Here is a 25313-nt window from a genome sequence, read left to right as displayed (position 1 = left end):
TTATTTTTTTTAAAGACGGGTTTCACCATGTTGGTCAGGCTGGTCTTGAACTCCCGACCTCAGGTGATCTGCCCACCTTGGCCTCCAAAGTGCTTGGATTATTACAGGCATGAGCCACCATGCCCGGCCTCAAATGAATCAAGTTCTTACTCAGCACTGGTAACTAGGAAACAACGGGGATTTAAGATGCAAATTGCATTGGGGTCATTTTTTAGGAATGAAGGGGATGTTTTAGTGCTGCACCATTGTTTCATGGAGCCAAAACCCAGAGATAATTATCAAGTGCTGAATGCAACCCAAAGGTGTGAAGAATTCTATGTGCATGATGTTCCATTTATACTCAGGGGATTTTCTGTGTTTTTAAACTTGGAGGGGAAGAATTAGAATTGTCCTCTTGTCCTCTAAATTTGTTGGCAGAAGAGTTAGTGCAATGATCAACCAAGCTAAAGACAGAGTGGCTAATTTGGGATTAGAAATGGCTCAGGGGCCTGGTGCGGTGGCTCACGCCTGTAATCCCAGCACTTTGGGAGGCTGAGGTGGGCAGATCATGAGGTAGCTCAGGAGTTCAATACCAGCCTGACCAACATGGTGAAACCCTGTCTCTACTGGTGCGACGAAATGCGCCTGTATTCCCAGTTACTCAGGAGGCTGAGGAAGGAGAACTGATTGAACCCGGGAGGCGGAGGATGCAGTGAGCTGAGATCATGCCAGGAAGGGCTGTTTTTTTTCTCACACCTTTTAAGTTTTTCAGTATAAATTGAATTCAATCCATATAGGCCATTCTACATAGATGTTAATAAATAACTAAATGAATAAATTTGATTTTTAGAAGATAAGCTGTCACATTACAAACTAGTTTCAAATAATCTTAATGTTAAAGATAACTTTGGGTGAATCGCTTGCATAAACTTTCAAACTATCAGAATTAATTGCATTTTAAAAGTTACACCTTCCAGCCCATAGCCATATGGTCATAAAGTTGCATTAAGTCTACATAAAATCTGCTGTTCACCGGGTGCAGTGGCTCACGCCTGTAATCCTAGCACTTTGGGAGGCTGAGGTGGGTGGATCACCTGAGGTCAAGAGTTCAAGACCAGCCTGGCCATCATGGTGAAACCCCATCTTTAAAAAATTTTTTTTTTTTTGCTGTTCATCTTTTAACAATTAAAAGTTAAGGAAGCAAGGATCTTGTTAAAACTCAGAGGTTTTCTCCTTACCTATTTTATATAATGAGCAGCTGGTATTTGTGAGCGACTTTTCATATAATTTCAAACAAGAAAATAGCCTTTATACAAGTCTATCTTTATTTGTAAAAAATAATATACAACTAAAGCTAATTTGATTTTTAAAATCAAAGTTCATTTAGTGATAATGTACATTTTATAATAAAATTGTAGTAAAATACTGACATTTGATAGTTATAAACAAAGTATCATTCATGTAAAAATCATGTTATAGCATGTAAAATTTAATTAGAAAATTCATAGCTCACAAAAGTACATATATTTTGTTGATAGCTCGAGAACATTATCATAAACTTACTTGAGATACAGAACAAAATTCACAGTTAGGCTTGACATTTAGTACTATAAAATTTTCTGCTGGATCCACTGATATTTTTGTTAATAAGGTGCACTTGAAATAACTGATTCAGACTACCAATGAGCTGATATTTTATTGTATAACCAGGATCTACTGGTTTTACAATATGTCTCGTAATCAATTATTTCACCAATAATTTAAGAGACAGAGATCTAGTTGAAAATACCATTGACAGATACCCTTAACAGGATAATTAAAACAAAAAGCACTAGCAGCTTTGATTTCCATGAATGCATACAAATCCGTATTTTACAGTTAAAATTTGTACAAAAAGTCAAGCCCTGAAGTAGTTTTCCCCCCAAAAGTTCTGATGTTAAAACTTCGTTTAAAAAAAAAAAAGAGAGGTAGTGTGTAAAAATATTTTTACTTAAAATGTTGAACCCCTGCACCACTTATATTATAAATGAAAGTTAACCTTCTACATACTAACATTTTGCCATTCAAGAGTCAAATTTATAAGACTCACAGAATGTTAAAGCCGGAATGCCATTCAAAATAGTGTATAAATGGAAGAACTTCGGTGAATTCAACAAAAAGTACATTGTATTACATAATGTTGTGCAGTTAACAGTTGACTGATAATATGCTTGGTGGTAATGTGAACAAAATACACTGAAGTATTCTGAGTCAAGTGATCTCCATTTTATCAAGACTACTTCATATATTTTACCATATAGAGAAAACATCCTTCAAAACGGAGTCATCTGAATCTTGTTTTAATAGCACACAATTGTTAAAAAGGTATTCATACTAGCCCTACCATAAAGTTAATTAATAATAAATAACTCTCCATAAGCCATAGGGAACTTATGTACTTCATAATATTCTTAGTTTCTATATACAAGCATACTGTTGTGCTTGTGCACATTGTACAATAAAATCAGGCAAGGAATTAAAGTTAGCAGCCTTACTCTTACCTTGTTCTAAGTGGATGCACTGGAAAGTAATAAATAGCCTCATAAAATTAATAGTGATAAACTCTACCTGTCACAGGTGAATACTATGTATTTTTCATAAAGTGTAGGCAGTGTTTCTAGAAATCCCATGAAAGAAAACCCAATTTTTTTTTTGTATAAAAAGTGCACAAGTTTGTCCTATGCAAAAACCTCTTAATTTGGATGCATTTTTTTTATGATTTATACTTGAATGCATTAAAAGCACATAAAAGCACACCAACAAAAGACACACACAACAAAAGGAATGATTTCAAATGAGACTGGAAATGGGAACAAATACAGGTTAATGGACAGTATTCCATATTTCCAAAATCAAGAGAATTACCTTTTAAAGCATAAATTATGGTCATATGGAATTAATTTGCAAATATGAAAGCTATAGGAAGGACAAACACCAACTTGAACAACTGTTGCAGTTTCATAACTCAAGAAAAGATGCTTCCTGGCTGGGTGCAGTGGCTCAGGCCTATTATCCAGCACTTTTGGAGGCTGAGACAGGCGGATCATTTGAGGTCAGGAGTTCGAGACCAGCCTGACCAACATGGTGAAACCCCATTTCTACTAAAAATAAAAATTGGCCAGACATACTGAAGCATGCCTGCAATCTTAGCTACTGAGGAGGCTGAGGCAGGAGAAATGCTTGAATCTGGGAGGTGGAGGTCGCAGTGAGCTGAGATTGTGCCACTGCACTCCAGCCTGGGCAACACTGTCACAAAAAAAAAAAAAAAAAAAAAAGACAGCTTCATAACACAGGAAGCAACTCCTCAAAATAGCCAAGCGGTTTCTTAGAAATTGGAAATGCACTTGAGAACATAATTTGTTACAATTTATAACAGTAACATTAAAAAAACAAAAATCAAAACAGGCTGGGCATGATGGCTATAATCTAACACTTCAGGAGGCTGAGGCAGGATTGCTTGAGCCCAGGCGGTCAAGACCAGCTTGGGCAACATGGCCAAACCCATCTCTACAAAAAATATAAAATGTAGCTGAGTGTAGTGGTGTGCGCCTGTGGTCCCAGCTGCTCAGGAGGCTGAGGTGGGAGGATTGCTTGAGCCCAAGAGGTTGGGGCTTCAGTGAGCTGTGGTCATACCACTGCATTCCAACTCAGGCAACAGAGTGAAACCCAGTCTAAAAAAAAAAAAAAAAAAATATGGAACATAAGACCTTTAAGAGCTGAGATCCCCAATGTACCAAAAGAGAGAATCAGACTTCACATTAGAATTTTAAAAATACAGTTAAAGGAAAAATTAACTAGGCTCTGCACAGCAGGTTAAATATGCAACCACTTCCAACAGAAATGATCTAGTCTTCTCACATAGTTCCAAGAATGTGCTTTAACACCTAATTCTCCATGGACAAAATAGCAAAAGCACATAATTTCATCAGCAAAGGCCCCTTTGTTCTGGACTTGAGTTCACCTCTGATCCACCAAAGTTTATATTAACAATTATCAAACTACTACTTTAATAATATTCTAAGTTTGCAACGTTATTCCTCTCATGCCTATTCCACATCACTGGTCAGAGGTATATATGCTTTTAAACTAGCCAAATATACAAGTCCTCATGGCATCCTCACTCTGAAAATATTCAATGATTTCATAATGTTATGATTGTTCCATCTTCTTCTAAGAGTTTTTGGTCTGGAGCATGTGTTTCAAATTCTGTGTTTGTGCTGCTTGCTATGGATGCTATGCTCACTTCATTAGAGGGAATAAAGCCATTCTGTCCAGACTCAAGACTTAGCTCTATCTGTGTTAATGACTCCAGGCTCTCAGTATTAGCAACAGCTTTTGGAATCTGCTGTGGCACTCCATTGTCTTCAATGATAATGTCATCTTCTTCGCTGTCTTCATCTTCTGGCTCAAAGCTTCGTTCAATCTGCTGTGGGTAGCCAAGAAGGCTATTATCAGTAGACTGGCCAGAGCTGCCAGAAGTCCGACTGTTCCTCACAACATTATTCCTCTGGTTTGCTGGTCTCACTGTTATGATGAGGTTACGGCTGTTTGCAATCATCATGTCTGTTACTTGATCAAGGCTCTTCCCTGAAACTTCTATGCCATTAACTTCTAAAACTTCATCATTAACAGCTAATAGTCCTGTACTTTGAGCCAGACCTCCGGGGACAAGTCTAGATATAAAGATCCCTGGAACCTTTTCTAAGCCATGTGGTGTTACCCTGACACTGGAGCCATCCCGGATGTAGAATCCCAGGGGTTTCTCAGTGCCGTATTTATAAAGACGTACCCTACGATGCGTTTCTGGGAGAATATCCACGTCTATAATAGAAGACACAGGTCTAAAGTCTTGGGGCATACTAATGACTATATGTGGCTTTTTTCTATGGTTGTCAGGGCGCAATACGTTGGATAAAACATTCTTCTTCTTTATTAGCGTGTCTGTACCAAAGGCACTGTAGTCTGCTTCTTCTGTTTAAAAATAGAACAAAATAATTATAGAAATGCTGTAAAAATATCTATTCTCTTGCAGTTGAATCTATACAGAAGGGATAACTCAAAATATATCTGGTACATAAACAAACTAGCTAATAAGCTTATTCTAATCAGATCATAATCTATTACAGTGGTAAAACGCCATACCAGAAAAAAACACTAGGTGGCTACCTCAAATATACATCACAAAATAAACCAATGTGAAGTTAAATTTTATAGAGCTCAGTGACTATTAAACATTAAATATGGCAAATGAAATTGACAGATTTTACATATTCTTTTTTTTTTTTTTGAGATGGAGTCTCACTCTGTCACCCAGGCTGGAGTACAGTGGCACAATCTTGGCTCACTGCAACCTCCTCTTCCTGGGTTGAAGTGATTCTCCTGCCTCCGTCTCCGGTAGAGGCTAGAGATTACAGGCACACGCCATCACACCTCGCTAATTTTTGTATTTTTAGTAGAGATGGGGTTTCACCACGTTGGTCAGGCTGGTCTCAAACTCCTGACCTCATGATCCACCCACCTCGGCCTCCCAAAGTGCTGGGATTACAGGCATGAGTCACTGCGCCCAGCCAGATCTTACATATTCTTAAACATCATTAAATATGTATGCATTTTTTGTTTGTTTTTTTGTTTTTTGTATAGGGTCTTGCTATATTGCCCAGGCCGGTTTTGAACTCCTGGCCTCAAGAGATCCTCCTGCCTTGGCCTCCCAATGTGCACAGGTGTGAGCCACTGTCTCCAGCCTTAAAACATCATTTTAAACCAGCTACTTCAAATATATTTTTCCTTCACTTGTTTAAAAAACCTGCAATGTGGTTGGGCACAGTGCCTCATGCCTATAATCCCAGTGCTTTTTTCGGAGGCCATGGTGGGTGGATCACTTGAGCCCCCCGCCGGGCAACAGCGTGAGATCCTGTCTTTACAAAAAGTTAAAAAAAAAATTAGCCACGTCTGGTAGTGTCTGCCTGTAGTCCCAGCTAGTTGGAAGGCTGAGGTAGGAGGACGGCTTCACTCTAGGATTCAGGTCTGCAGAGCACTACGGTCACACCACTGCACTCCAGCCTGGGTGACAAAACAAAAACACACCTGCAATCTGCATGTTTATCATATTCAACTCAAAGACTTGAAATGGGATATATGATTCTCAAGGTAAAACAAGAGAGTAAAAATCATATACCTATATCAGACACTGAGTGGGCAGATAACGTAATTGATGCTGGAGCATATCAAACACTTAGGAATTTTGGTCTTCTGCAAATAAACACTCTCTCTCAGTTTTCTGGAGAAGTTCTTTTTTGCTGTTATTGTTTGAGACAGAGTTTCGCTACATCACCCTAGCTGGAGTGCAGAGGCACAATCTCAGCTCACTGCAACCTCCACCTCCCAGGTTCAAGCGATTCTCCTGCCTTAGTCTCCCAAATAGCTGGAATTACAGGCATGTCCACCATGCCCAGCTAATTTTTGTATTTTCAGTAGAGATAGGGTTTCACCATGTTGACCAGGCTGGTCTCAACTGAACTCCTAACCACAGGTGATCCACCCGCCTCAGCCTCCCAAAATGTTGGAATTACAGGCGTGAGCCATCATGCCCAGCAGTTCCTGATCTCTCATTTTCATTTTGAAAGAGACAAAGGTAGAGTTTTAACTTTTTTCTTTACTGTGTGTAAAACTATGCATAAAGTGCCATGATATTTTGTACTCAGTGGTGGTGACACAAACAGGAAGTAGGTAAGGATTCTGGCAAACCAGAGAGCTCCTGCCTCATTTAGATGGCATACCTGCTTCTCAGTTCCTGACGGATTTTCTTCATGCCAGAAAATCTTTTTTCTTTCTTTTTTTTTTTTGAGATGGAGTTTCGCTGTTGTTACCCAGACTGGAGTGCAATGGCACAATCTCGCTCGGCTCACCGCAACCTCCGCCTTCTGGGTTCAAGCGATTCTTCTGCCTCAGCCTCCTGAGTAGCTGGGACTACAGGCGTGCACCACCATGCCCAGCTAATTTTTGTATTTTTAGTAGAGACGGGGTTTCACCTTGTTGACCAGGATGGTCTTGATCTCTTGACCTCGTGATCCACCCGCCTCGGCCTCCCAAAGTGCTGGGATTATAGGCATGAGCCACCGCGCCCAGCCCTTCTTTCTGTTTCTATAACAATCTTCCCATCTTTAAATCCTGCCACCCAATTAAATAATAAACTAAAAGAGAAAACAGAAACCTAACACCAGATATGGTTAAATTACATGGCGAAAGAAGACAGTCTATAAACAAAACATCTCATCAGGGAATGAGAGGTAAAAAGAAAAATGAAACAGCAGAAACAAAAATTAAAATAGTATTTTCAAAAATAACTACAGCGAGAATAAACTAAAAAGTGAAATTCACATTAATTAAAAAAAAAAGCTTCAATAATAAAAGCCCTCTCCCTGGTTTTCTAGTGGCTAGAAAAAAACAAACAAAAAATAAATGGCTTCCCTCCTCCTCCACAGAAGAAATAGTTGAAAATCCTAGTCTCAGCTTCTGCCACAGAAAACACTAATATCACCATCTTGCATTTGTATAGTGCTTCAATTCATATTCTCTTGCTTAATCCTTAAGCCCCTCAGCTAAACTATTATCATCCTCATTTTATAACCCAGAAATTAAGGGCACAACGTAAGTTACAGAGAAAGAACTAGAGCCCAGGCTATCTTACTACACAAGTCCACATAATGAATGCCAAGTATCAATCGTGTCAGAGTACAGGGAGCTTTAATATTCTTTTCTGATGCTGCATGAACACGCTGCAAAACCTAGTTTCAGATAAATATATAAGATTAGGGATACCTTATTTTTTTGGCATTCTTTTTCCCTTGGGGACACTTTTGTTACCATTTATAAAGTATCTGCTTTGGGCTCTTAGAGAGACAGAAATGTATTTATAATATGGCTTTGGACATAAACCCATTGATACAATAATATTTTGGGCAAAAAACCTATCAAAAATAGTCTTTTAGTAATGTGTTTTTCTCAAAATTATATACACTTCTGTTTTAGAACAATCAATAAGGAAAGCCTACATAACATTTATAAGGGAAATTCCAGACCACTCAAACTGAGAACAATATTAAGTTGCCTACATACCTACTCATGGGAAACCTGACCAAAAAAACCCCAAATCTGCATAATTTGGCATCACATCCAGACTCCATTTGAATGCTCTCTGCTAAATTCTCAAAAGCAATATGCCCCAGTACAAAGCCACCTTTGTTCTCCCATCTAGCTAATCAGTTTCCAGCCACTGGGAAAGAAAATATTTTGGCAGAAAGCCAGGGTTCAGAGTGTTAAAGTGTAAAGGTGAATGTCCACAAGGAATTGGAGTTGACTTTCTACCTGAATACTATCAGAGCATTAAACTCAGAATGAGATGGAAAGTTTGAAAATTCGATCACAGCAATTGTCCACTTGTATAAATTCAGACTTATGCAACGGTACATGATATGGGCTGATACAGCAGCACCTCATTTATCCCAAGTCTGTTCTTCAGCCAATAATCTCGGCTAACTGGAATAGATAAGGATCTACCTAGAAGGTCTCTAAATAGTCAAACTGGATGTCTTAGTTTCTTACACACAAAAAGTGGTTGTTCTTCACTTATCCTGCACAGCCTCCTTCTGAACCTTACTCTTTAAACATTAATTCTGAAAAGCCTAGTAATCTCATTCCTTTGCTCACAGAGAGTCATAAACCACACATTCAGAGCAAAGGGTAAGGATCTACTTTTGGCAGGCAGATACAAGACATAAAAACAAGTAAAAAGCCAATCTGGAAAAAGAAAAATTCTACATAAGCTCCATCAGCATTCCCATAGAGTAACAAAACAGCAACCGTTATGGCACAGTAATCAACAAAGTTCAAAATTATGCCTCATTTGAAGTTCAGAGAAAGAAACCAAATAATGAAATAATTTTTTAAGATGTTCTAATTCAGGAGTTGACTACCATTTTCTGTCAAGAGTCAGACAGTAAATGTATTATAGGCCATATAATTCCTCTTGTAGAAGCAGCCACAGGCAATCCATAAAAAAATATGTGGCCACGCATGGTGGCTCATGCCTGTAATCCCAGCACTTTGGGAGGCCAAGGTGAGAAGACTGCTTGAGCTTAATAGTTCAAAGCCAGACTGGGCAACACAGTAGGACTCTGTCTTTACAAAAAAAAAAAAAAATTTAATTAGCTGGGCATAGTGGCTTGTGCCTGTAGTCCAAGCTACTTGGGAGGCTGAAGTGGAAGGATCCCTTGAGCCTGAGAGGTCCAAAGCTGCTGTGAGCTAAGATGGCACCACTGCACTCCAACCTGGGCAACAGAGTGAGACCCTGTTCCAAGAAAATTCTGTATGCAAAAACAGCAGCAGGCGTTAATTTGCCAACTCTTGTTCTAATACAAAATGCTTAAATGAAATAGATCTGGCAACTTTATAAGGATTAAATATCACTTAAAGCAAATTAAATATCCAAATTTTACAGACCCCCTTCATTTCTTAATACAGAAAAATATTTAACAAACACTGTGTGCCACGAATTGTGCTCTGTGGTACAGATTTGGTGAGTAAAATAGGTATGGTGCCTACTTTCATGGTGCTTACAATCAAAAAGAGGAAATGGCAACGAACACATAATTTAAAATACTGTAATTAAATTATCACAAAGGTACGGAGAGTTGTGAGCACATCATGCTGGGAAGTATGTAAAGGGGACCTGGCCTGGCTTGCAGGATAAGGCAAGGCTTCTCCAGGGAAGTGATTCTAAGAGGAAAACCAGCCAGGGGCTAATCAGTAGAAGGCAAGAAGAATGTTGTGGGCACAGGACTTCACAATATCCGAGGAGACTGAGGGCCAGACAGTCAAAGAAATCCAATATAGCTAGAATGGAGTCAAAAGTGGGAGGGAGGAGTCAGAGGCAGCCAGGGGCTAACCAGACAAATAGGGCCTCCTGGGAAGTACCAAGGTTTACAGACTTTAGCCTAAGAGCAAAGGGAAGAAAACCAAGGATTTTAAGGGAGACAGTGATGGTCAGTTCATCTGGTTTTTCTACAAAGCTCACTCTGCAAGCTGGAGGACTTAATGGGGAGGACAAGAAGCTACTGCAGTAAATTAGGATGGCACTTGGCCTGGAAGAGAGGACGTGGAAATGGGGAGACAATTTTTTTTTTTTTTTGAGACAGAGTTTTGCTCTTGTTGCCCAGGTTGGAGTGCAATGGCACAGATGGGGGTTCGCCATGTTGGTCAGGCTGTTCTCAAACTCCTGACCTCAGGTGATCTGCCCACCCCAGTCTCCCAAAGTGCTGGATTACAGGTATAAGCCACCATGCCCTGTCTTTTTTTTTTTTTTTTTTTTTTTTTGAGATGAAGTCTTGCTCTGTCACCCAGGCTAGAGTGCAATGTTGTGATCTCGGCTCACCGCAACCTCCACGTACCTCCCAGGTTCAAGCGATTCTCCTGCCTCAGCCTCCTGAGTAGCAGGGATTACAGATGCATGCCACCACGCCCAGATAATTTTGTATTTTTAGTAGAGATGGGGTTTATCCATGTTGGTCAGGCTGGTCTGGAACTCCCAACCTCAAGTGATCCCCCTGCCTTGGCCCTCCAAGGTGCTGGGATTACAGACACGAGCCACCATGCCCAGCCAGAACACAGTTTTAATGGGCTTGGTGACTGACTAAAAAATAGGTGTGTCAAAGGTGACACCAGATTTCCGTCATGAGCATCTGGTGTCACATTCTGAAATGTTACTCCACAATTTATTTTTTTTAATTTCTGGGCCATATCTTTTGTTAAACTATAATTTACAATTTACTACTAAAATGTATATTCCTTAGACAATTTTAAACTAAACCCTGATTTGTGAAAATGTAACCTTAAAAGACATCTATAAAATAATGTCCAATGCACAAAATCTAAGAGATGATTTAGATGCCCAGTTACAAGTATGTGGGCCACAAGGTCATATCTGTATGAGGGCAGGCCCTACATCAGACCAAGTTTAAAGCAAAGCCTTTCTAGTGTTTCTAACAAAACTAGAATAAATCGAAGAGGTAAACATATTTGGTGTCAATCAAAAACAGTGTTATAGCAAGAAGTCTGGGTGTAGAGATTCTGACTAGATATGGTGAGGGGTCTGTGCTGTAGCACATCAACAGATCTTCCACCTGGCTGATTATCATGACTGGCTAGAAAGCTTTTAAAAATATACATTTCTGGCTGGGTGCAGTGGCTCACACCTGAAATCCTAGCCCTTTGGGAGGCTGAGGTGGGTGGACTGCCTGAGCTCAGGAGTTAGAAACCAGCCTGGGCAACATGGCAAAACCCCATCTTTAAAAAATAAAAAATAAATAAAAATACACAAAAAATTGGCTGAATTTCAAACTGACAGGAATGGCCTGAGTATTTTTAAAAGGTGCAAGCTTTAAATATATGTATTTTTAATTTTTAGTGCACAACAATAACCTAAATAATGAGAGCAGAAAAATCTATTCTGTATCTTCTCTTCCCCCCTCCTGAATAAATTAGGATGAACTCTAATACTCTAACAAGGAATGGGGGCTTAGGATCCTCTTTATAAAAATAACTTTTAAGATACCAGGTTTTTTGTGTTTTGTTTTTGCTCTCATGATAACTGCTCTAGAAATAGAGTATGAGGTTCTTCTAACAATAAATTGTTATAAAGCAAAAATTTTCAAGGTATGCAACAACATTATCTTGAACTTCAGACTATAAAGTAGTTTACACATTGAATTGTGAGCTTTCACTTAAAAGAAATTTTAAACCATGATTTGTGAAAATGTTACCAGTAGAGTACCAGATTTTAAAAGATCATGTAGTTTTAAATTTTAAAATGGTTTTACAATTTGATTTTCAAAAATCAATTGGGGGCTGGGCATGGTGGCTCATACCAGTAATTCCAGCACTTTGGGAGGCTGAGGCGGGTGGATCACCTGAGGTCAATTCAGCAGCCTGGCCAACATGGTGAAACCCCATCTCTACTAAAAATACAAAAATTAGCCAGGCATGGTGTCGCATACCTGTAGTCCCAGCTACCTGGGAGTCTGAGGCAGGAGAATTGCTTGAACCCAGGAGGTGGAGGTTGTGGTGAACTGAGATTTTGCTATTGTAGTCCAGCCTGGGCAACAAGAGTGAAACTCTACTTCAAAAAAATAAAAATAAAATAAAATAAAGCATGTGGTGCTGGGCGTGGTGGCTCCCACCCGTAATACCAGCACTTTGGGAGGCTGAGGTGGCTGGATTACCTGAGGTCAGGAGTTTGAGAGAGACCAGCCTGGCCAACATGGTGAAACCCTATCTCTACTAAAAATACAAAAATTAGCCAGGCATGGTGGTGCACACCTGTGGTCCCAGCTACTTGGGAGTCTGAGGCAGGAGAATTGCTTGAACCCAGGAGGTGGAGGTTGCGGTGAGTGGCAATCATGCCATTGTACTCCAGCCTGGGCGGCAAAACTCTGTCTCCAAAAAAAAAAAAAAAAAAAAATTACCTGAGCATGGTGGCACACACCTGTAGTCCCAGCTACTCAAACTGACGCGTAAGAATGGTCCGAACCTGGGAGGCAGAGGTTGCAGTGACCCAAGGTCATGCCCCTGCACTCCAGCCTGGGCAAGAGTGAGACTCTGTCAAAAGAAGAAAAAAAAATCACTTGGTACATACCAAGTGAACTTCTGTCCTATTGATGCCTAACTGAAATCAAAAAGCAAAGATAACAGAAAATGTGCTGTAATAAAGCAGTAAAATGTAACTATACTTAATATCATACTTTATATTAGTTTCTTGAATTATATGTTCATTAAGGTTTACATAAAATCAGATTTCTAGTTAAGCATCTGTTCAAATTTGCTTAAAATAAAGAGTGCACGCATCATAGTACACTATGTAAGTCTGTCAGATTTAGATGCTGGGACAAGACAGACAAAAAAGAAGTTAACATATACTTAAATAAGATAATTCCAGGTCTTCAGAAGGTGATGTGGTAAAGGTGGGAGGGTGGAGGGCTTTAGTTAGAATGGTCAGAAGAGACTCCTCTGACACCATTATCTGAACTAAGTAGGAGGCAGACATGGGAAGAGCTCTGGGTGCAGTGTCTTTAAAAGAAGAATAACCAAGCATGAGAGCACAGAAACAGAAACAAGCTCACCGCCGGGCGCAGTGGCTCATGCCTGTAATCCCAGCACTTGGGGAGGCCAAGGTGGGTGGATCATCTGAGGTCAGCCTGGCCAACATGGTGAAATCCCATCTCTATTAAAAACACAAAAATCAGCCAGGTGTGGTGGTGGGTGACTGTAATCCCAACTACTAGGGAGGCTGAGGCAGGAGAACTGCTTAAACCTGAGAGATGGAGGGTGCAGTGAGCCAAGATCTTGCCAGTGCACTTCAGCCTGGGTGATAGAGCGTGACTCCGTCTCGAAAAAAGAAAAAGAAAAAGAAAGAAAGAACATATACATATATTTAAAATTAGCCAGGCATGGTGGCTTCAGCCTGTAGTTCCAACTATTCAGTAGGCTGAGAATTGCCTATTTCTATACCAAATTCTAAGGGTTATCAATTATATTAGACATTTAACCTTTACTATTAATACATAGAAAACATCTGTTCACAAGGAAACGTATTTCTAAGTTGTAAGTGATATGACAAGAATAAAAACCATCAAAGGTCTCAATAATAACTATACCACCAATAAATAAAAACTTAAAAAGGAAATAAAAGATAACACCTTTAAAAGATGTTAGGCTTAATTCCATAATCATGCAAGTATATAATTCCATTAACAAAACACGTGGTAGTATAACCCAGCTCTCATAATCTTTCTAACAAATGGGATAATCCAACAAAATTCCGTCAGATGGCAATACTTTAAAAACCCATTCTATATTTGAATGCACATTCCAAACAGCGGCTTTTTTTTTTTTTTTTGAGATGGAGTTTTGCTCTTTGTTGCTCAAGCTGGAGTGCAGTGGAACGATCTTGGCTCACTGCAACCTCCACCTCCTGGGTTCAAGCGATTCTCCTGTCTCAGCCTCCTGAGTAGCTGAGATCACGCATACGCCACCATGCCCAGCTAAAGCAACTAACTTTTTAATCAAAATTACAATTGCTAACAAGAAAGGCCTATTATTCAACCACAATTATTTAAATTCTTTCTCCTTTTCTAGCACTCTATATTTAGCTTTCTAAGGTTCTATCCATGGTCTTCATCCCACTTGGCCTTTATGTGTACTCCCAAAATTTTAACTATCACTTTTCAAAAGGCTTGCAAATCTAACTACTTTTTAGATTTCTACCCTGAACTCTTGTCTACCATTTCCAATCTCTTGCATAATTGGTAAGATTATTTAAGACAAAATTCATAATTCTCTTTTCCAATTCAATCTACTCTGCTTGTTCATGACACTGCCCCAGCTGTCAGACTCAAACCATCAAGGTATGCTCTGCTGGACTCTCCCTTCACTGCTGGACTCTCCTTCATTCCTTCATTGCCACTTTGAGTGCAGTGATTCCCAAATATTTCCCCTCCTATCTTCCTGCCACTGCCCCCTCCCCTCCTACCACCTCTCCCCTCTACTTCTAGTCCAGTCTCCTCACTTCTTCACTGCCTGCTCCTGGCTCTCTACTCCAAAACTGCTGCCCACTCCAATTCATCCTGAACAGCCAACTGAATCTTCCTAAAGTCATACTCTCATTATGTCACACCAGTTAGTTACTTATGAGATACATCTCAGGAGACTTTGGTAACATTAATTTGTGTGTTTGAAAGTATTTTGTAAAATAGCCAAGTGATAAAGACAGAGGTTATCCTTGGAAGTTTATTTTGTTGGTGGACTTTAGTTCCTCCAAACCCAGAAAAGCAAAGATATATAATCAGTGGAATTTCAGAGCCCTGGGAGTGGTCTAATGCTTATCAACTGATTATAAATAGTTTCACCTTCAAAGGCAATCCCTATCCATTCTCTCAAGCTACTTTCTTTCATTTTTTTGAGGAGTCTCGCTCTGTCACCCAGGCTGTAGTGCAGTGGTGCAATCTCAGCTCACTGCAACCTTTGCTTCCCGGGTTCAAGCAATTCTCGTGCCTCAGCCTCCTGAGTAGCTGGGACTACAGGCACATGCCACCACGACCTTCTAATTTTTGTATTTTTAGTAGAGACGGGGTTTTACCATGTTGCCCAGGATGGTCACGAACTCCTGACCTTAACTGATCTGGCCACTTCAGCCTCCCAAATGCTGGGATTATACATGTGAGCCAACCACGCCCGGCTGCTCTCAAGCTACTTTCTGGGTTCGCTTATAAACACCGTAAGTCTTTAATTTATCCCAATACCAGGTTCAATGCTCTCATGCTGGCTTTCCAAAGCACTTCATTTACAACAGAGAAAGAAATAAATGGTACCATACCATAATGAACCCTACCCTGCCCATCTGTAGACACATATACATACACACACACAGAGGCTATGAAGTTAAAAAAAAAACAAAGTTTTAGGACTCAAAATACATTTGAAAGTTCTTGGCTGAGCATGGTGGCTCATGCCTGTAATCCCAGTACTTTGAGAGGCTGGAGGATCACTGGAGACCAGGAGTTGGAGACCAGTTTGGACAACATAGTAAGACCCAGAGAGAGAAAAGAAGAGAAGAGAAGAGAAGAGGAAGAGAAGAGAAGAGAAGAGAAGAGAAGAGAAGAGAAGAGAAGAGAAGAGAAGAGAAGAGAAGAGAAGAGAAGAGAAGGAGAAAGAGAAAGAAAGAAAGAAAGAAAGAAAGAAAGAAAGAAAGAAAGAAAGAAAGAGAAAGAAAGAAAGAAAATGATTGCCAAATAGTGATTTCATATTTTTTTTGGAAGATTAATACCAGTGTTTACATCCCTCTATAACAATGACTTCCCACCTCATTTTCCAGATAATTAACTAGTTTCATACACTTTCTTTAAGTATCCTAAAAGGAAAAGAAAACATTTACTAGGTACCTACTATAAGCCAGGGCACTGCACTTAGCTTATTTAATCCCCATAGTAATCCTACAATATATTATATTCACTCTATAGGTACAGACACTGAGACTCAGGAAGATTAAATGGCTTTGTTTTTGGTATCTATTAACTGGTAAACACAGCCCTTGAAAGTTGGTTGCCACCAAAAAACAGGAATGCTTTGGACTCCAAAGATATATATACTCTTTTTACATTTTTCTGAATGGAGAATAATCCATTTGATAAAGTGAAGATTCAATAAATTCCCAATTTCGATTTAAGGAAAAATAAAACCAGAGAGATTAACACGAAAGTAACTAGAAATATAAATTTTCTAAAGTACACTTAGTGAAGCATAAAGATATGTGCATATTTTTTGAGACAGGGTTTTGCTCTCATTGCCTAGGCTGGAGTGCAATGGTGGGATCTTGGCTCACTGCAACCTCTCCCTCCTGGGTTCAAGGGATTCTCCTGCCTCAGCCTCCTGAGTAGCTAAGATTACAGGCTCATGTCAACATAAGGATATTAATTAAACCAAAAGTATCACAAATGTTTTAACCTACATGTTAATTAACATAGTGAAAAGATTCATACAAAATGTTTACTCACTAAGTTTGTGGCAAAGTCTGGATATCCTATCAATGGGGAAAATACACTGTTTCTATTTCTAACACAATTTTTCTAAACAGTGATACTTACCCTTCTTTTGTATAAAAATCCTAAGTAGTGGATTGGCCGTTGAAACAGCTTTGTGATAATTGTCATCATTATTTATAGGTAGTAAGTCTCCATGGATGTCTGCATAGCCTACCAAAACGTCAACATTGGGAATCTTATGAACATGTTGTAGTAATCCATAAAACTCCTCAAATTTTCCAGGTTTTGATCTTTCCAGTGAAAACCGACGAAATTCAGCTCCAAACTATAAAAAAAACAAACATATTACTTTTTTAAAAAAAGTAAAAAGACTCAATTTGAAAATGCATGCCATAGAAAAATGAAGGAGCAGAGTTAAGGAAAGATTGTCTATTGCCAGGAACCTATCAGGGATTTTACTATCAGGGATTTTAAAGAGCCTAAGAAAGGCACAAGAATGTGCCTCCTGATTGCTGTGTCTCTGAAGAGCATTCCCTTCAAGAGACGCAGGCTCAACTCAATCCCTGGGGTACCCAGGCCTTACTGCAGACTGTTCTGCATAGTGACTCAGCTCAAACCCTGTCTAGAACCCAGACTCTGACAGCAATGCTCTACTTACTCATATCATGGGGTACGAAAGACTTGTCCAAGACTTTTAAGTGTCCTTCACAAAAGGAACTACAATTTCATGGGATATGGTAGGAATCAACAGCAAAATATACAAAAAGAACAGTGAGCTACGTGGCATTAAGGTATGATCTTCCCTTTGTTAATGCAGAAAAAAGAAGCATTAGTAATACATCAAATGTATGTCCTATAACTATCCAATTAATGCACAAAGTGTTGTGTGTTTGGCACAGTGCTAGGCCCTAGAGATTGAAAGCCTCAAGCCTTCTCCAGAAGCTCACCAATCAGTGGGTAAAGAGAATAATTACTTCAGGGAGGTATTAAGGGATCACACAAATGGAAAAGAATGGAGAGGAAGACAGCCCCCATAGTGCCCAATACCTTCACAGCTGTGATTCTCAAGTCTGTTTCCCTACACCTCTGTTTGCCCAATGTCAAATAATTAAAAGTGACTCTTATTCAACATCTGAGGCTGGGTGCAATGGCTCACACCTGTAATCTCAGCACTTTGGGAGACCGTGGTGGGTGGATCACCTCCTTGAGGTCAGGAGTTCAAGACCGGCCTGGCCACATGGCAAAACCCCGTCTCTACTAAAAATACAAAAATCAGCCAGATGTGGTGGCACATGCCTGTAGTCCCAACTATTTGGGAGGCTAATGCAGGAGAATCTCTTGAACCTGGGAGGCAGAGGTTGCAGTGAGCTGAGATCACGCCACTGCACTCCAGTCTGGGTGACAGAGCAAGACTCTGTCTCAAAAAAACAAAACAAAAAAACCCCAAACACTAAGGACTGGCTTCAACTAGTCCATAATAAACAGGATTTATAACTTACTGTGGGAATAGCATCACATTTCCTCAAATGTGGAAACCTAAGAAAAGTTAATCAGCCTTCCCCAAAAAGTGTCCCAGTCATGTAAGTTTCAGAAATGCTACATTACTGTAATTATGCTCTTGGGAATCACTGTGGAGACCAGCACTTTAAAGGCTCATTTACGTACTACATTGATTTTTTAAAATATTTAAACAAATGTTCGCCAAGTATGTTTAACTACTGAACTTGTATCTCCTCCAAATATCTATTACTAGCAAGAAATACTAATGTAAAAATATTATGTCCCAAAGAAAAAAAAGAAAAGAAAAATACTAATATACTACTGGGACAGACTTAAGTACCATGTAGAGAAAGCCCCTTGTCATAATTTAAGCAGTTTGTAGATATGTCAATTCATTTTCCCAAAGGCCCCATGGGACATCTGGATACACTGGTTTTGCTCTATCTAAAGTTCATCTGCCCTCCTTACACCTATACTCCTCATTGGTTTTAAATTAAAATCAAAACTCACTAAAAACACCTCTTACCTCTAACAAAAAATTAAAACAGTTCCCAAAACACATTCCTAAAACATAAACACTAACATCTGACAAGAAAATAAGGTGACTCATATCTAAAGCTCTCAAAAAGTTTAGTCACACCTTCACATTTCAAAGTAAATAAAAACTCAGGGAACACCCTTCATATCAGTTAGTCTTATGATGTTATCAAAAGTCACAGTTTCTCCTCCATTTTCTTTATTCTGGCATCACAGCTTTCTGATTCATCTACAGGGTTTATCACTTCCCCTGATGTAGGAATGGGAGTAACATCTGATCATTTAACATTTTAGGGTTTCAGTGTTTTTGTTAAAGCTTTTGGATGAAATTTCTTCTCTTAACTGTTATGATAAAAACAATTTTAAAAATCATATAGCTTCATGGTATATGTGCACCTTTGCCAACGCTGGCATGGGGGAGAAAAAAAACCAGAGAAATTGTTATGCTTCTTGCAACAATAGGATTAAGATAACTTTTTACTATATGAACAAAAAACCTAACAGATAAAATTAAGATTCAATCAGCAATTAGTCACTATGTGAACCATTTACAACTGTTTTACAGCCTAATCTAGTTTGTCCTAGCCATCCAGAATAGGTATGGACTCCCTTCCCCCAGTGTCTGTTGGTACATTCTAGAAATACAAACTTAATTTTCATAGTCTATTTGCTTATGAATAATAATTAGGAAATTTTATGACTCAAAGACTGTTCCAGGGTTATTAAAGGACATCACCATGATTATTGATTAAGAATCTTTCCAACACTAGAGATACAGTTAGGAAGATAAATCAGTTTCCAAAGAAAAGTGACATACTAGCTGGTATCACAAATTTAACTATACTTATATTTACGTTCTCCATTATTTTATTATCATTATTTTTCCCTGCCACTTGCAAAGATAAGAAAGTTGACACTACTGCTTTAATTCATTTTTCAAACTTTTTATTTTTTTGAGACGGAGTCTCCCTCTGTCACTCAGGCTGGAGTGCAGTGACACAATCTCGGCTCACCACAACCTCCACCTCCCAGGCTCACATGATTCTCCTGCCTCAGCCTCCCAAGTAGCTGGGATGACAGGCATGCAGCACCAAGCACAACTAATTTTTGTGTTTTTAGTAGAGATAGGATTTTATCATGTTGGCCAGGCTGGTCTTGAACTCCTGACCTCAGGTGATTCGCCCACCTTGGCCTCCCAAAGTGCTGGGATTACAGGAGTGAGCCACCACACACGGCTGACACTACTGCTTTATATGAAGAAAAAGAGATATTAAAAATGGACGAGAACCCGGTGTGGTGGCTACCTCCTGTAATCCCAGCACTTTGGAAGGCCTAGGTGGGCAGATCACTTGAGCTAAGGAGTTAGAAACCAGCATGAGCAACATGGCAAAACTGTTTCTAAAAAGATTTTAAAAAATAAAAATAAATAAAAGAAAAGAAAAATAGACCAGGTAGGGTGCAGTGGCTCATGCCTGTAGTCCCAGTACTTCAGGAGGCAGAGATGGGGGCATCACTTGAGCTCAGGAGTTCAAGATCAGCCTGGGCAACTTGGCAAGACCCCCGTCTCTATTAAAAAAAAAAATTACCTGGGTGTAGTGGCGCATGCGTATAATCCCACTACTCAGGAGGCTGAAGTGGGAGAATCACTTGAGCCCGAGAGGTTAAGGCTGCAGTGAGCCATGATCGTGCCATTGTACTCCAGCCCCAGTGACAGAGCAAGATCCTGACACGAAAAATAAAAGAATTAATAAAAGGACCTGCACACTACCTATTTCGTTACAAACTCTTAGGGATTAGTGTTGTAAAAAAGCTGTGCTATCACTAAAGCAATGTCAAAGGAAATACTGTTTTAAAAACCCCTCCAAATATTTTTTAAATGATTAGATGACAAATATTTCAATCCGCTGAAAATAAATGTATCAGAAATATATATTTGAAAGATAGAAGGTGTCACAGACACATTAGGAATACTCCCCTACCTATACCTTGCCTATTTGTCAACAGCTAGAATAGTGCATTCAGTGCATTCATTCAGTGCATGTTTCTAGAATCAGTGTATGAGTCTACTTAAGAGACATGGTTCACTAAAAGTGCAGTATGGCAGTTCAAATATACAACATGTAGTTTAGACAGAAGTATGTGAAAGATTCAAAAATCAGTTGACAAGAGAAAGGCAAAAAGCCTGAAATTCCAGTTTTAAAGCACTCAAGGTTTCTTAGTACTAGAGATAAACTACTATTTGATTGTATTTATCAGCATGCTGATAAATACTGATAAAACAGAATTCCAACTCATTTTTTATGAGAAAAAAATTAAAGATTTGCTACCCAAATTAGGGCTATAAACTTATTTTTAAGATTATGCAATATCACAAGTGTTTTTCTTTCCATAACCTCAACGCCCACAAATCCAAACGAGACTTATAACAGAAATGCTGTAAGAAGGTTCAACCACTGGGCACGGAACCACTACTGCCACTATACCGCTAGAGGAAAAGCTCTGCTACATATTTTGGGTCATCTTCACGCTATATAGCTCAAGCAAGTCACTTCAATTTGCTATGCCGTGCACATGGCACACAGACACACGAACATTCCTTAAATTGCTATAACTACACTTCTTACTGATTCTGAAACTAGTGCCAATCCTCATTTCAGTGCCAAATCACATTTTTAAATGATGTTACAAACAAATGTAGATTTTCTCGATGTGATTCTCAGTTACAGAAACTTACAGAACTTTGCTTATCAACCGTAGACAATAAAACCATTCTACCCAGAGGCTCTAGAAAGCTTTCCTTACTCCACTCAACTCACTCCTTGATTCTGCATACTCCTTAGTAGGCTTACAATCTATGACGCTCCATTACTTCTTTTTTTTTTTTTGAAATTGATACGCTTTCAATTTTTTCGTTTTCTGTGTTTTGGCCTTTTCAATTCTATTTTAAATGTTCCGAGGGCCCAGCCAGTGCCCTGTTTTGTATTCTGCAGTGCCTAAAAGTTACTGTTAAAAAGGCATGAAGGCATTGCAAAAAAAGAGCTTGGGAAGTCATAACCTTTCTGAACCTCAGTCTTCTCAGAGAATTGGACTAGACTATCTAAGCTCCTTTTAACTCTTCAACTCAAGAAACTTCGTCGAAAATGTTCCCGTAGCTGCCGATCACCTTCAAACTCCATCTCAAAACCCCCTTTGGAAGGCATTCCCTAACTAATCCCTACAGACTCCCCTGCTCACCGAGCCTTGCGATTTAGGAATTCAGTGAATACCGAAATAATTATCAGCAGATTGGCATACCGCTGGTCAAGGGGAAAAACACTTGATGTAAGTAAGTAGCAGGATGGAATGAAAAGAGCATCCAAACTCAAACTGTAAAGTGCTACTCCAGCGTAAGGTGATAGCGCTAATTTTACAGATTAAATGCATACCAAAGTTAGTTCTAGAAAGAGCGCTAGCAGGAAGCAAAGGGAACTTTTCAAGGGCTATTTAGTTCACTGGGCTCTCTCCTTCGCCACTCGATGCGCCCCTGAACCCCAGAAAGGGGGAACGAGGTGGTCCAGGGCCCTTTATTCACAGCCCAGCAGGCAGGATTCCCCTACATCTTTTGAGCCGCCTCGCATTCCACTAAATGTGTGCCATCCTCGGGCATACCTTGGCCCCTACTCCCAGCCGTGAACACGGGAATGAGATTTACGGGACGAGATTAAACGCTGGATTAGATCTTCTTCCTGCCGGGGCCATGGGCGGACGGACACTAGCGCCCACCGACCCCCGCCGCACCCTCCTCGGCAAGTTTATTACCCACCATCCCCCGCCCGCACGTCCAGACCCCGGGGCAGCTCGGACCGTCGCCTCCCCCGGCGCTCCGAGACCTGCCCAGCCTCTCCCAGGCCCTGGCCCCCCAGGCCCGCCGCTCCGCCCAGCCCGTGCCCCGCGCACCTTGCTCTTCACCTCCATGGTGCCCAGGCAGCCGCTGCCCGCCGCGTGCCGGTGGCTGCGATTCATGCTGAACGCCGGGCCAGCGGCGGCCTCCTCCGGCCGGGCGGCCCCTCTGGAGAGCAGGGAGCGAGTGCGCGGCCGGCGGGCTCGGAAGGCGGCTGCGGCCCGGGAGCCTCCTCACAGGCACCTGCAAAGAAGGCGGCCGCACCTCTGGCGTCTGCGCCGAGCTGCACTCGGTCGGCTGCTCACACGGCGGGACCGAGGGTCGGACTGGCTGTGCGGCGGGCGGAGACGCAGCTCCCTCCCTCCGGGCCCCGGCGGCGGCGGCGACGACAGCGCTGGAGGAGGAGGAGGAGGAGGGGGCGGAGCGGAGGCCACAGGCGCCGCAACCTCTCCCTCAGCCACCTCCTCCGCGAGCCCGCGCGCGCGCACCCGAGCCGGGCCACAGCCGCGGCGCGTGCGCGTGCTCACCTGCCGCCCCCGAAGCTGCTGCAACCGCTCGCGCTCCGCCCACACCCAATAGGAAACGCGCACCTGCGCCCGCGGCGCCAACCAATCGATACACGCCTCGCGCGATGCGTGGGCGGGCCGCCTCCTCAAAAAACCCCGCCTTTCGCTGCGCGATTGGTCCTGCGCTTCGAGGGAGGGGCGGGATCACCTGAAGCCGTGGACCTACGCCCCTCATCAAGCCGGAGAGCCAGAGGGCGCATGCGCGGGTTCTGGAGTTTCCGCCCGAGGAAAGCACGCGGGGCGGTCGGCCGGAAGCGCGAGCGCACCTGAAGAAGGGCTCGGCTGGGTGGGTCTTTTGCGCACGCGCAAGCGCGCGCCTCGTTGTCCGGCGCGCGAGTCACACGCTTGGCTCTGGGGATGGGGCGCCTAGCGCTGCCGGTGGCCGAGGCTCCACGGGGCTGTTTGGTGTCCGCCGGTCCCCCTCCCCGCTTCCACTTTGGGAAGCGGCATCCCCTCCACCGCCCTTTAGCGTCGCTTAGGTGTCCCGCTGCAAGTCTTGTTTGCAAAATTTAAGTTTTCTAGCTTCTGTAGCAGTTGCTGGAGGAGAAGCTTAGGGCTCTCTTGGCTTGACTTTGTCCGAAGAGACTCTGCACGCCCTAAGTTCGTCAGGTCGAGAGGGAAGGAAAGTGGGCTTGAGGCGCGGGAAGGCTCCTTGCGGGCCCAGCCTCCCAGAGGATTTCTAGTCCGGTCTTCCAGTGCTTTTTTTTTTTTTTTTTTTCTTTAAACCTCTGAAGTCCTCTTCCCTCCTCCCGCCATTCCTTAGCCATTCGCTGTTTCTAGTAATGACAGCCAATGGGTTGTGTTCGTTTCCCGGAGTGACCAAGCTGTGTCCCAGAGCAACAAAACTCTGAATTCTCCTCTCTGAATGTCCCAGTCCCTGAGCCCGGCCTCTCTTCACACAGACCCTGTTGGCCATGGGGAGGAGAGGAGAAGACTGAAGATTTGGGCTGGAGGAGATTCCCAAGTCCCAAGGGCTCCCTGTGGGTTCTGGGAATCCAAGAGCTGTTGAAACCTGCAAACCAGAAAGGGGGTGGGGGAGTGGAGGTGGAGGAGGAGGGTCCAGCTTTAGATCTGGCAAGAAGAGTGGTTTGAGTGCCTTCCTCCCCTTACCTCCCTGCCCACCTCGGATGCCTCCTAACACTTGTACCGGTTTCCCAGCACGGGTGACAAGTTCCAGGTTTCCATTTTTGTGTGCATCTGAGTTTTGTGAGTAATCCGCCTCCAGCATAGAATGAAAGCTCCCGAAGGCAGGGAGCACTTGGGCTTTGCTGTCATTGAGTAGTACAGAGCCTGACTCCCAGTGGGTACTGTGCTGCAGCTGAGGGTGTCCTTTCTGCAGGCTCACTTTGCCCCACCTGTGTTCAAAGGTGAGAAGCTCATTTTTTTTTCCCCCTGGAGGATTCAGGTCACCAGACGTTTGTGGGGGAATTTAAGGTTTTTCTGGTCTTCTGAGGTGGCAGCACAGGTGGAAAGGACACCAATCCAAGCTGAATAATAAATAAGCAAGCTGCCTCCACCCGCTGTACGAAAGCACATACGAGGTGACTCAAGCTCAGCCGGAAATAAAGTGCCTATCAGAGCAGCTGCAGGGCCTGTAACTCCCGTTTGGACTAGCACAGCAGTTCCCAACTTTATTGTTCTCAAGACCCGTTTACACTATTAAAAATCATGGAGGACCCCAAAGTACTTTATGTGTTATATCTTTCAGTATTTATCTTAGAATTAAAACGGATGTGTCTAAAACATGGGAATACACCAGCATGCATTCCAACAGTCATCAGACTGATGATGTCATCACGTCTTGTCCCTTCTGGAAAACTCCATTGTATACTCTCCAGACAATGACAATGAGGAGAACAAATGACATCTTAGTTTTGTGAAAACAGTTTTGGCTTTGCAAAGACCCCCCCCATAAAGGGGTCTCAGGGACTCCCAGGGACCACATTCTGATCATGGCTGGACTAGAAACCATGTCACCACCTTTAGAGAGCTGGATTCTTAGGTTTCCCCCTCCTCTCCCTGATTGGCAGGACCACACCCTGGGAGCAGCACCCAGCTCTGTGTGAGTGAGTGTTGTTGGGTGGTTGAATTTTACTCCTGTTATCGGTACTGATTTATCAGGCCCTTTTAAAAAGGAAGTTCATGGGTGCCAGTGCACCTGCGTGGGCCCTGCATTCCTGGAGGTATTGTCACATCCTCTCTCCCTTCCCCGGGTGTGGCATC

The 25313-nt window shown here is 41.8% G+C and overlaps 1 protein-coding gene across 2 annotated transcripts; it reads right to left on the bottom strand.

The window, feature by feature from the left end:
• Positions 1-1283: 1283 nt before the first annotated feature.
• PARD6B (par-6 family cell polarity regulator beta) lies at positions 1284-22852 on the bottom strand. 2 transcript variants are annotated; one of them, XM_054255465.2, is made up of 4 exons: positions 22581-22852; positions 16710-16932; positions 12537-12669; positions 1284-4989 (listed from the first exon to the last, which is right to left on the bottom strand). In XM_054255465.2, exons 2-4 carry the CDS (start codon positions 16776-16778, stop codon positions 4160-4162), a joined length of 1032 nt encoding a protein of 343 aa, XP_054111440.1. In that variant the 5' UTR covers positions 16779-16932; positions 22581-22852; the 3' UTR covers positions 1284-4159. The 2 variants fall into 2 exon arrangements, with proteins under 2 accessions (XP_054111440.1, XP_002747714.1); XM_002747668.6 differs by lacking the exon at positions 12537-12669.
• Positions 22853-25313: the final 2461 nt, after the last annotated feature.

Source organism: Callithrix jacchus, chromosome 5, assembly GCF_049354715.1.
Source record: "Callithrix jacchus isolate 240 chromosome 5, calJac240_pri, whole genome shotgun sequence".
Lineage (NCBI taxonomy): Eukaryota > Metazoa > Chordata > Mammalia > Primates > Cebidae > Callithrix > Callithrix jacchus.
Note: the sequence above shows the minus strand (reverse complement) of the source record. Positions and strands in the feature narration are given on the sequence as shown.